Source organism: Manis pentadactyla, chromosome 11, assembly GCF_030020395.1.
Source record: "Manis pentadactyla isolate mManPen7 chromosome 11, mManPen7.hap1, whole genome shotgun sequence".
Classification (NCBI taxonomy): Eukaryota; Metazoa; Chordata; class Mammalia; order Pholidota; family Manidae; genus Manis; species Manis pentadactyla.
In genome coordinates this window covers 119,172,695-119,185,912 of record NC_080029.1, presented here as the reverse complement: position 1 = coordinate 119,185,912, position 13,218 = coordinate 119,172,695, and the positions used below count along the sequence as shown (strand labels likewise).

The 13,218-nt window shown below is 43.1% G+C and overlaps 1 protein-coding gene and 1 non-coding gene across 3 annotated transcripts in view; one reads left to right on the top strand and one right to left on the bottom strand.

Moving 5' to 3' along the window:
• Nucleotides 1-13,218, bottom strand: part of THSD4 (thrombospondin type 1 domain containing 4) — a 538,324-nt gene that overhangs the window by 46,653 nt on the left and 478,453 nt on the right. For both annotated transcript variants that reach the window (XR_008992663.1, XM_036907842.2), the window contains exon 9: nucleotides 53-228. Coding sequence is in view for 1 of the 2 variants with exons in the window: in XM_036907842.2 (XP_036763737.2) it covers nucleotides 53-228 (176 nt within the window). In the remaining variant the exon portion in view is untranslated. The remainder of the gene's footprint in view (nucleotides 1-52; nucleotides 229-13,218) is intronic.
• LOC118923764 (U6 spliceosomal RNA) lies at nucleotides 1,381-1,487 on the top strand. The gene has a single exon (XR_005029329.2). It is a non-coding gene; the product is annotated as a U6 spliceosomal RNA (small nuclear RNA).

The following is a 13,218-nucleotide window of genomic DNA, read 5'->3' as shown; positions in this document are numbered from 1 at the left end:
GAAGGAACAAGAGACAAAACCCAGAGAATAGTCCAGAAGCATCCAAACTCACATAGACATCCAAGATCTCGTTAGTGGGGCCTTCAGCCAAAAAGGACTCCCCGGCGGTGCTGGAGATCTCGTTGGGACGCTTGTAGGTGAACATCGTCCCTCCGCCCTCGTACTTCCCGGGCCGGTCAATTGCCCAGTTCCCGTTGATGATGGAACGGCCAGAACGACTTCGCAAGGCTGTGGGGAAAAGCAAGACAGTGCCTCGGGTGAGCCCAGGATGCGCACAAGAGAAGGGACCGGCCGCCTAGTTACTGGCTTGCTCATTCGTCACGTTTTCTTTAGGATCCCCTGTGTGCTCCCCAGTGATCTAGGCCCTGGGGCGGGTGTAGGCATCTAGGTCATATCCCCTTGGGCTTAATTGCTTCTTCCCCCCCCTCCAGTCCCTTCTGCCACTTGGACTTGGAAGACTGGCAGTGGTTAGGAGAGGAGGGTGTGGGAAAAGAGGGAAGGAGAAAGGGGCGGAAGATGAAAAGGAGGGGGAGGGAAACTACATTATATCCCATTTTCTAGGTGAGAGGTTGCACACTGGCGACCTGTAAGCTGACTTTGGCCCACAGATGGGCTTAGTTTGGAATTTGTAGTATTTTTCTCAAAGAGTAATTAAACCCATATTTAAGAATTGAGAGATGTCACACAAAAAATTGGGGTCTAGCTTCTCTTGTAAAACAAAAAGATATGTTAAGATGGGCTCCACATTCCCTCCTGGCAGCAATGAGCCGTATCTGAGGAGAACTGCACCTGCTAGGTGAGACCTGTATGCTCTGGTTGCCCCAAGCCCCACCACTCCCTAATACTCCCCAGCACGGAGGCTAAGTCCCAGTTTATTACCCATTTAGGTATGAATATGGATTATTTATTCCATTTATGATCATGCTTGCATTGTTATTCTTCTTAAAGAACAGAATTTTTCTTACAGTTCTTTCTACTTGAATGCCTATTAAGAGTGGCCTCGCTTAAGATAGGTCAAGAGGGTCACATGATTTCCTCCCACCCAATCAGCTTCAATCATTGATATTAACCTTCCTGTCTTCTGCCGGCTTTGGAGGCTGTGAGCTGTGTCACATACAGCCACATACACTGTCAAGATTAATCCCCATGACATGTGTATCCCCATCTTTCAGAGCGCCGTTCAGAGACTAGACAGAACTGGTTCAAGTTCATGAGGATGGTTAAGTGACCAGATGGTGATTTGGAGTCACACTTGGGATGGAGGTAAGAAAGGAGAAGGGTCAAGGACCAAGGTGCCAGGGCTGATGAGAGAAGGAAGGACAGCTTCTGAAAGCTGACTTTCTTTCCTTAGACACTCGGCTCCTTGAAACCCACATGCCAGTGCTTGCTTCAGCAGCACATACACTAAAACTGGAAGGATTCAGAGAAGACTAGCATGGCCCCTGAGCAAGGATGACACGCAAATTTGTGAAGTAGTCCATATTTTTTGACCCAGTGATTCCACTCCTAGAAATTTACCTGAAGAAAACAAGATCCCTGATTTGAAAAGACAGATGCACCCTTATGTTTATTGCAGCACTATTTACAATAGTCAAGAAAGGAAGTAACCTAAGTGTCCATCAGTAGATGAATGGATAAAGAAGATGTGGTACATACACACAATGGAAGATTATTCAGCCATAAAAAGAAAAGAAATTCTACTATTTTCTTCAATATGGATGGAGCTAGAGGGTATTATGCTCAGTGAAATAAGCCAGGTGAAGAAAGACAAATGCCATATAATTTCATGTATTTATAGGATATAAAAAAGCAAAACTGAAGGAACAAAAGAGCACAGACTCACAGATAGTGGTTACCAAATGGGAGGGGTTGGAGAGGGTGGGTGGGGAGAGAGGGAGAAGGGGATTAAGGGGCACTATAATTTGTATTCAAATATAAGTAGGTCTCGGGGAAGGCAGTCTAGCACAGAGAAGACAAGTAATGACTCTAACCATCTTACTACACTGATGGACGGTGACTGCAATGGGGTGGGGAGGGACTTGATAATATGGGTGAATATTGAAACCACAATGTTGTTTATGTGAAACCATCATAAGAGTGTATCGATGCCACTTCAATAAAAACAAAAAAGAAGAAAAAGAACGCTCATGCCAATTGCAGATTGGGATTAAAGGAGACCCTGGTTTAAATGCCATGTACGCAGTGGGCCTGTGATGGTCACTGGCTCTTTGTATCTTCTCATTTTACAGAGTTACCAAATTTAATTTTTTATAATGTATTATGGGAAAATTAGTACAGAAACAAAAGTACTGAGAACAGTACAATAACCCTCCATGTACCTACTGCCCAGATTCAACAATTCCTAACTCATGGCTAATCTTGTTTCACTTTGCAAATCCCAGACCCCATTTATCCTTATATTTTCCTAAAATATGTCTCTAAAATATAAGGACTCTGTTTTCTAAGCCCATTTTCAACAGCGTTTTTGCAACAGACCTTCCCAGGCTTGCAAAGTCAGAAGCTGCTCGAAGGGGTGGAAGCGCTTCCAGTCTGGAGGTGGCCTCCCTGCAGACTGTACCCCGGATGCTGGTTTTTGTGGCTACTGGGAGACCAAATATTGAATTATAAAATCACTGACTACCAAGTAATGAAATCAATTTGCCTTATTGAGTGTCAAAGGAGGGTCAAGAATAGAGACTGAGGAAGAACAGATCTGGGGCTGTTTTCTCTCAAAAACTACCCTTCTTGAGAATGGTCCCCACACTAACTCCGCCTCCTCGTTTCTCATCCATTTCTTGACCATCTCCAGTCTGACTCCTGCCCCTGTTACTCCACTGGAACAATTCCAGTTAATGTCACCAAGACCTCCATGTCGCTAGATCCAGTGGACATTTCCTGGCTCTCTCCCTCTGAGATGTCTCAACAGCGTTCAGCCCTGCTGACCACGCCATCCTATTTGGAACATTCCCTTCCTGGTTTCGGGGCCACCACACTCAGTTTGCATCATTCTCAGGCTGCTCATCTGTGTTTGCTTTTCTGTTACCTTTCTCTACTCAGCCATTAAATATCAGCATCCCTTGTGGACTAAGAATAGACCTGGTTTGAGTGCTGTACTCCTGTCATGAGCAATTTCATCTATGCCCAAGGCTTTAATTACTTATTTAAATTATTTGTTTCCAATACAAACTTTTCCTCCGGTTGCAGACTTTTATATCTAATTACATACTTGACAGCTTCACTCAGATGTGCTGAGACTGAACTCATCCCTGACCTCTTTCAGGGCTTCTTATTTCCGTAAATGAGCTCATGAGAAGCCTAGGAATCACCCCGGACACCTCCTCCCGGCCTTATCCTCTATATCTGGTCCATCATCAAGTTTTATTTGCACTGCCCAATATTTCTTGGACCCATCTACCTCTTCATGCCCACTGCCATGATGCAGGGCCAAGCTACCACCAGCTCTCACCCGGACTAACTCAAAATCCTTCTAATTGGCCTTCCTGGGTTACTTCTTTTCAGCCAGTTACCTTGTCAGAATGCAGATTTGATCACCAATTACGGCTCTAAATCCTTTAATGATTTTCTGTTTCTCTAGCAGTAAAGCCCCCAACCACGAATGAGGTTGAGGCCCCAGGCGATGGAGCCCAGCCCTGTCCGGGGCGGTCCTCCCTGTGCTCTGCTCCCTGGCTTTCTTTTAGCTCCTCTAATACATCATGTGCCCTGCACCATGCTGTTCCCTCTTCCGGAAATGCAGCCCCTGACCCCAAATCCTATTTGTTCTTTAGAAGAACACTCTTCAGAGCAGTCTTCTCCCACCCCCCGTCAGGGCCTGACTCTTCTCTCACATGCTCTAAGAGATGCAAGCGCCCTTCCTTCAAGGCACTTACTTCAGTCCATATATACACCTAATTCAGAGCATAATTTGATTAATGTTTGCCTCCCAGTACATGGTAAGCTCCAAAAGGGCAAAGACATATTTCATATGTGCTAAGTGCAAAAATACATAGTAGAAAAAGGCAACAGCTCAAGAGAAAGATAGACAAAGAATGGCAAATAGGCAATTAATAGAACACCAAGTAGAAATATTCCATGAGCAAATTAAAAATGCTCTACCTTGCTTAACAATTTAAGAAATACAAATCAAAGGCACAATGGGATAATCTTGAACCACCAGGTTGGCAAAGATTTTAAAAATATTTAATACTGTCAGAATTGGCAGGTGTGTGAATAAGCATGCACCCATAACAGTGTTGCTGGGAGGTAAACTGATTCCATCATATTGGAGGGCTGTTTGGTTACATTGTTGAAGCTCTAAGTGCCCAAACACTTGACCCAAGAATTGTACTTCTAGGAAACGATTTGAGGGATATAATTCTATAAATAAACAAAAGTGTTTGTAACAAGGATATTCTTGGCAGATTTTTTTTTTAAATAGAAGAAAACTAAAAACAACTTAAATATCCATCAGTGGAGAATTACTTAAGTAAATTTTTGTACTGGATATCCATGGAATACCATGTGGCTCTAAAAACAATGGTCTAGGTCTGTGTGTGTGTATGGGAAGAACTCCGTAACATATTTTTAAATGAAGGCAGAGTAGTGTGTCTTATTAATGTGTGTCTAATGTAGGACAGTGTGTTTGGTATGATCTCATTTGCATATACCTCTAAATAAAAGCATATACATAAAACATGTACATATGCACATGCATAAAGATAGTCACAAAATTGTTCATATTTGGGGTTAGGAACTGGGGTTTAGTTTGGGATGGGAGATGAGGAGGGAGACATTTATTTCCCACTTTATATCTTTTTACTACCATTTAAAATTTTTTACCATATGCATATATTACTTTCTTAAGAAATAAAAAACATTAAATTAATATAAAGGACATGGGCTTAAAAAAATTTAAACTAATATGAAGGACATAGTGCAAGTAGAAATTCTCCTGAGGGAGATAAATATATATATATATTTTCCCCCTTTTTTTGCAGCTTCTTCTTAAAATCTCATTTCAGAGCATCAAAAGCTCAGAACTGAGGTAAGTTCTAGCTAAGATTGTATTGCTTTTAATGGCAATGTTGTAGAAGAGGTTATTATCTGGAAACCAAACTGTCCATTAAAGAACCATTTGAAATGCTGTAAAAGAAAACTGTAAGGGCTTCCTTGGAGATAAACACTGGGACCCTGCGTCTTTTGCCATCTACTACTGTTACCCATGCATCCCCTCTAAAGATTTAGAGAAATCTTTAACCATATACTAGCAAAGCATAAAAAAAGGCCATATCAGATTTTCAGCAAACATGGTCCTACGGGGTTAGCTTCCAAAAAAGCTCCCAAACTAGCCCCTTCCCAGCCTTGCATATTGAAAGCAGCTCCATCTACAGTTTATGTGCCTGTAAGCGGTTCCAGGGCTATTCATGGTACTCAGAACTGCCCTGCAAAAACGTGCAGGTAGTAGTCGCTCTTGTACTGGGTGTGTTCACTCAAAGTCAAGCTTTGGCAAAGCCTGTTTGGAAGGCAACCTCGCACTTAAGTCACTATGAAGAAATTTCCACTCTGGTTTGACATTTGGGTTTCATTCCACTTTCAGTCGTCAACGTTGGGCATATATATTTGGCTTAAACTGTCTGCACCAAGGCCCTCCTCTAAGATCCATATAGGAATCGCTTATATTCAGGCTCTGCTTCTCGTGCACTGTATCCCACAATCTTAATGCCGGTTGTTGACGACCAAACCATTGGCTCCCACAGCCAAGTAAAGAAGGCGGTTTCCTAACAGCAAACAGGTCATTGTGATCTAGACGTCTGATTTCTTCCTTTGGAAAATGAATGTTAAGTTCCTTTCACTAACAGAATTCCAAGCTTCTTAATGATTCGGCAGTTCTTCCAAGCTATTTGGGAAGTTTGCACAACAAACTCAAGGGCCAAGGGGTCGGACAGCACTGGCTGCCCCCACGTTGCCAGGGCAGGTCTGCAGCCCTACTGTTTGGGGTCTAGTCTGAGCTTCCACAGAAGCCCACATGTCAGTACAAACCCAAGTGAGTCTCAGAATGTTAGCTAATCTGGGTATCCCAAAAATGGAACAGAACTATTCACTTCATACTATCACATTAGAGGGGCCTGTCAATCACATCTTTATTTTAGCATTCCTTCAATTATAAGTGCAGGCAACAAACTGTAATAGTATTAGCAGTATTTCTTTGCCACCAATAGAAATCATATATGCATTTATGTGACATTACAGACACCTTAAAATATGATTTAAAAGCTTATCACTATTTTGAAATTGTATTGATTATTAGACCCTCCATGAGATCCCCTATTTTAATGTTAAAGAATCACAGGTTATTATATTGCAAATTTGTTTCCTAAAAGTATTTTGGTAATTCATATTTCAATATAGTTGATTTCCTTTGTATTCTTCTGTATCTTATTTTATTGATTTAAATACAGTATCCCTAGAAGGTATCCACAGACTGCCAAGGGAGTTCATGGCACAAAGTCTTCTCAATCAAGGGAGGAATGGTTTCACTTCTCATATTCTGGGTGTGCCTGGACAACAGGGCAGGCACTGAAAGGAGGGGAGCGGAAGAGCCAGTCAGAACAGGGGTACGGCCTTCCCGCCACCCCTGATGCTCTGGCGGCAACACCTGCCCTCTCTGTCTGCAGGCATTTAGGATCCCAGGGCCAGCTTTCCCAGGGATTTCAAGTTTCAGCAATCAATCTGAGAGGACGCCAAAATCTTGTGACTTTATACACAAGCATAAGCCATTAAGGGTTTGGTTTGTGACTAACCCTTTGAGGGATATAAAAGAGAGTCCAATTCAACTCAACAAAATAATTATCTCAAAACAAAAGTAAGCCCACATAGTGTATTGTTAAATCCCAGGATGTACAATTGTTCCCATTTTCCCGTCACCGACACTGGATGTGTCTTACAACAGAACAGCAGCAGCTGCCAGGCAGTTGATTAAGTTCTGATGTAGTTGTCATTTCCTGAGCATGTGAAAATTTGTCTGATTAAGTCATTTCAGTTGAGTTAACTGCATTAGCAGCCCAATTTGTAGCTGTATTAAATTAAAAAAAAATCAGGATGTAACATATATAGAAAAGTATTTAAATTATAAGTTCACAGTTAGATGATTTTTTTATATAGGTATCACACCTGTGTTGCCACTACCTAGATAAAGATAGACCATTCAAGATCCCCGGATGGCCCCTTCCTGCCCCTCAATGTCATTAACCCACCCTGACAGGCTTCAAGGGTTACCACTATTCTGCCATCTATCACCACAATTTTGCCATTTTTTAAAGTTCATATAAACGGAATTGTTAGGCTGGAGGAAGGAAAAACAAGGACATGCAAACAGAACAGAGAGATACCATAAAAGGAGAACAGACCAGACCCCAAGGTCCTTGCCTTATATGGAAGGGGGACAGCTCTTCCTGAATTCCATCCTTCCGATGTGCCAACTAAGACCCGATGTCAGCCTCCTCCCTCTTGGAAAGAAAAAAAGTTTCTAGTTGTCTATTATGTCACCTTTAGCCAATCATACCTCTCCACGCCCCCTAGGATAGCTTGCCCACTGCTCCCCCTCCTAACCTCTTATAAGCCCCCAGCTCCCTGACCAGGCGTGACTTCCCCGGCCTGTAACACCCAGACTGGGGAACATCACCCGGGAATTGCGCTCAGATACACTGCCTGGCCCTTTGTTGCCTCTCGTCGCCTGCTTATTTCGGCTAGAATTTATCTTACAGGAGTAATGGCATAATACTCTTTGTGCTAGACATCTTTTACTTAACTTATGCCCAGGAGATTCATCCACACTGTTGCATTTATCAGGAGTTCATTCTTTTGCATAGTGATTTAGTATTCCAGTATATGAATATATCACAATTTATTTACTTTTTCTACTAGTGATTGACTTTTGGGTTGTTTCCAGTTTTTGGCTTTTATGTGTAAGGCTGCCATATATATGGCTGCCATTCTTATGTTTTTAGTGGTGATAAGTCCTCTTTTCTGTTGGGAATATACTCAGAAGTAGAATTGCTGGGTTACAGGTAATACAGATTTAGTTGTAGGAGGCACTGCCGAACATTCCTCCAAAGTGCTTGTACCTAGAAGCTGATGTTGGGAGCCAGAGATCACCCTGTGGAAAAGGAGACGTGCAAATATGGAAGGGGGGAAGGTTAGATAGAACTCTGTGGGGATGGATTTGAATGTGAGGTAGTGTGAACTCGTGATCTTGAAATTATGTATGTGCATGTTTATATGCACATGTATATATGTATATGTATGTGGGTGTACATTTTTTAAAGTATGTGTATACATATGTATATGGACATGCATATATTCCCCAGCTCTGTCTGCTAAGAGGGCTGAGAGGCAAACACTCCCCATTAGCAGTAAGCATACCTAGCACCTTAATCTTGGTCTCTAATATCACTAAAAGGCACCATTTCCTTAGGGAGGATTAGTCCCAGGGATGGGGCAGGATAGGCCTGGAAGGAAGGAGGTGTTCACACAGACAAGGACAGAGGAGTCACCTTGAAGGGGCTCCTGCTGGCCACATCTGGGACACTTGTGGCACCCAAAAAAGTTTGGCAATGGATTATAAATTATTGAGAAAAAGGGAATTTCATGAGTTCATACTAATAATAAGTAGATAAACACATGGGGGAGAAGGGAGATCTCTTCTTAGGAGAGATTTCGAGGGCTGACTGGTACATGCGGTGGGAGTCCTGGGGCTGGAAGATCATCTGCAGTCAACCCGGTAAACATTGGAGTGGGAATATGTCAATGCACACTACCCCGTGGGGGGACTCTGATGTGGAGAAAGATATTCCCATGATCTTACTGACTCCTCAGCTTCTTAGTGGCAAGGGAGAGAAAGAAAGAATAAATATCCTGGGGAGAAGTCGGGCAACAGTTTAACAGATGATGAAATTAACATCACCAGTGAGAAAAGGTGGACATTGTATATCCTGATGGGGTACCTTGAAAAGGATACCCTACCACCTTTGGCTTCATCAAGCAAGAGGACATTTTATTTTTTTAAAAAGGGCGGGGTACTGTGTTCTTCGAAAATGTCAGTATCATGGAAGACAAAGCCCGTGGAAACACGGAAGATTGAACGAAGAGAAAGAGAAATGTGAACGAAATGCAACACCTGGTCCTAGACTAATCCTGAACTGGAGGAAGAAAAGCAATAGAAAGGCCACTATTAGGTCACCTGACAAAACTGGGTCATGGATGGTAAATTAAATACTTAAGCATTGTCTCAAAGCAAATGGGCAAAGCCGTTAGCTGTACTGTGGTGACACAAGAGAGTATCTGTATTCCTAGGAAATAATCACTAAAACTGAGGTACTATGGGAAAAGGGCCATGATATATGCAACTTACCCTCAAATGGTTCAGAGGAAAACATACAGGTGACTCTAGATAAAGGGAATACACAGGTTCTTGGTACTGTTTTAATTTTTGCAACATTTTATGAATTTCAAACTGTTTCCAAATAAAAAGTTTTTAAAAAAACACAAGCTGAGTCTGCCCTCAAATACTCTTTGGGTCCCCCCTCTCCAGGGATCTGGATTTAATTGGTTGGGGTACAGCCTCGGCATTGAGTGATTTAATAGCACCCAGGTGATATGAATGTGCAGCCAGGCGGGTTGGATGACAGGATTGCCAAAGCACACAGAAGTTGGTGCACCTGATTCCTGTATCTTGTATCACCGCTCTGTTGCTCCACACCTGTTTTTTTCCAAAAGCTTCAAGCTATAACTTTCAGGGATAACTGCTAGAAATACATAATTTGACTAAGGGAAAACAATGTGCATAATTAAATGAGAAATTAAGACAGAGCCCCAGTATTCTTTAATATGCTTGAACTTCTACTGCTAGGTATAAACATGCTAGAGCAAGGCTTTGTGCACAGGTCACAAGAAACCTCCTGTCCTGTGGGTACCACAAATCTGCCAAAGGACAAAGGGGATTCAGAGGAAGTTTTAAGATCTGAATATGAAGAAGGCTTAGAGGATACCTTTGATGGTGGTGGGAGTAGCATCTCTACATACATACATATTATGACTGGTTTCTAGCATTGAGCTTATTTCCTGCACTGTATTATGTATTTATTACCTGCAGCCTTTGTTAGAAGGGCAGTGCTTTAAAGGCAGATTCGGTGACATATACGTTCTTGCCCATGACTTGACTCTTGGTCGGCACTTAATAAACTCTTGTTGAATAGAAGTAAATTACGAGCTGTATTGTTTGGATCTATCTTGTTTTAACCTTGGAGTTCAGATAAGAGAGTCTTGGAAACCCCTCAAAGTTCTGCTTATATCTGGATATGCCTGTTTAAGAATTCTAATCTCAAAAATATCCTCCATTTCTTGCAACCAAAATGGTGAACACTTGCAGTGATGCAAAAAATTTCTGTTAAAAAAAAGAAAGCAAGTATTTCTTTTTAGGTAGATCCAGGTCCAGTTTGATAAAGTGTTGAACTTATGGTTTTTATTAAATATACACACATATCGCACAGTATTTTCTCAGTTCAGATTCACTTTGGCAATTTGGGTTTGGAAAGAATCGAACTTGCGTGTAATTTTCTTTAACATGATGTAACACAGTTGGACTGAAAACTAGAATATCAGAGAAAGAAGGGTGGCTTTCTCTTTGGCACTATATGAGCACAAGTTATGAGGGGTTTCAGTAAAGGGAAATGCTAAGCCTTTGTTCTTATTTCATTGCTAAACTATAGCTAAGTATGGCTAATTCTCATTCTTTAAAAAATTAACATGTGATTTATTTGAACTCCAAATTTCCTTTGAATACTTACTAACTGTAAAGAAAGTTTGCAGGTTTTTAAGCCCCAAATAATGTTGTGTGGAATAGATCCCATCTTTGGTTTAAATAAGAAAATAAATCAGACAAAGAAGTATTGGGTGCTGCAAAGGTAAGACACAGGCCAAGACTTTGGGAGCCTAGACGCACGCTGATACAGGGCAAAGACAGGCTGGTGAGATTTCCGAGGATCTTGGAAAGGAAGTGGCATCTGAGCAGGAATTTTCAGGATGAGGAGCAGGTCACCAGGCAGAGGACAGGGAAGAGCATCTGGGACAGAAAGGACACGGACAAGGGCGTGGCAGGAAGGGGCCTGCCTTGGGGGAGTGTGAGAGGAGAGACACCCTGGGGGCTGGGCTGGGGCCGAGTCGGGTGTTGGGTGAGCGCCCCCGGAGATGAGGTTGGCAGGGGAGGCCAGGGGCACTCTGTGAGGAGCGGGCTGTGGGCCTTGGACAGTCACAAGAGGTTTTTGATCAGAATAGTGACAGCCGAGGTCTTGCTTTTGGAGATAACATTGCTGCTGAATAGGAAGAAGTCCAGAAGTCCATTCCCACCACGGATGCCGAGTGCTGACCACACGCCTTCCCACTTGCAGAGAGCACCAGCTCTCCTCTCTGGGGGATGCTGCCCCAAAAAGGAAGGCCCAGGCCTGCCCTTTGGAAGGAGTTCCAGCAGCCGAACACCCCAGTGGGTCTCAGTATAGCTCAGTTCCTGAGGAGATAAATCCCAAATCTTTCTCACCTAAATGAGCCTTTCCCTCCTCTGAAAACAATCATTCTCTCATTCCTCAGATTCACGTTTTGGCGACCACCTTTGGCCCTTCCCTAGCTTTCTTCTCCCCCCGGCTGATCTCCATCAGGCACACCATCTCCTTTGATACCCCCGTTCCTCCCCTGCCCAGTCGCCTGTCTCCAGGTTCTCTTTGCCTCACCACTGGACCCTGGAAGAGAATCATGGATCTCCCTACATGCGACTCTAGATTAATCTCTTGTCTCTCCTCTGCCGCCAAATTTCCAAGCCTAAAGGATAAAGCCCACCCTCCCCTCATTCACAGTCAAGGTCTTGTGTGATTTGACCCTACCTTCAACCACCTCACACAGCCCTTTTTCAGCATTCAATCAAATATGGAAAACGCTGGTTATTTGCGTCTCTGCATTAAAAAAAAAAAATCTGTTTTCAATTTAAGACAGGAGCCCTGTCTCATTTAGTACCTGACAAAAAGACACTCCATAGATGTTGTGGAACATTGCTAGCGTCCCCCTCTCCTCCTGAGGGTCCGTTTCAGGGGCTGCTAGCTCCTGCTTCTAACTCCCTGACTCTAATGTTAGTGTCAATGCCCTCTTGTTGAGGCTTAACCACTTGCTGTTCTGTTTTCCTATTCTAAATGCTGATTCTAAGCTCCCCAAGATGTTTTTTAACCTCAGAAGCAAAATGTTCAATTAATTAGACTCTTCAGCCCATGATACTTTTGCTGTACAAGGAGGCGGCTCTCCCATCTTATTTTTCTTTTTCCCTTCACACTGGATCCCCACTGCTGTCACCCCCTGCTCAACCCAACATGTGCCTACACTGGCGTGGTTTATATGTGTATTTGCATACATGTTACAGTTTTTCCGACAACCCTCTGTTTTTAAGATTTACCCTTGTTGCTGTAATGTCTGTCTAGGTAATTGTTTTCTAACTGCTGCGTGGCATTCTGTGGCATACATCTACCTCAGTTTACTCATCCAATCTCCGAGTCCTGTAGGGGCGGGTCTTCAAATTTCATTTGATGGTCCAGAGTGTCAGCAAAGAGCTGGCATTTAGAAGAAACTCAGTGGGTATTTGTGGGCCAAACCCCAAAGCCACGAGGGCCCATTAGAAAAAATAGCAACCCTAGGAAGAAGTACAGGAGTATTTCCTCAGCGTCCACCTATGCAGACAAGAGGCAGCAACAGGTTTGTAGGAGAGCATCTTCCCCCAGGCACAGGCAAGGCAAACCGGAATTGTCTCAAAAATAGTACATCAGAGGTGGGATTAGAATTCCATTTTTCCTGCCTCCTGGTTCTCTGGTCGGCTCCATCCCAAAAGTTCTCACTAAGGAACATCTGTGGTGACCAATGAGTTGTATGCTAGGATCCCATGTGAGAGAATTCTGTGAAGGTGATCAGACCATGTAAAAAAGAGCGCCATCCTGCATCTACATCAAGAGAAGCCCTAAGAGGTGTGAGTTCCCTGGTTTGAGGGAGCAAAGGCTCCGCCACCAGGTGGCATGGTGCTGCTTATGCAGGATGCCAGCACCCCCCTGGCCTGGCACCACCCCACAAGTACACAGCTAAGATTTAAAGCACTGGTCATTAGACTGCAAAACACACACACAAACAATAATTGGA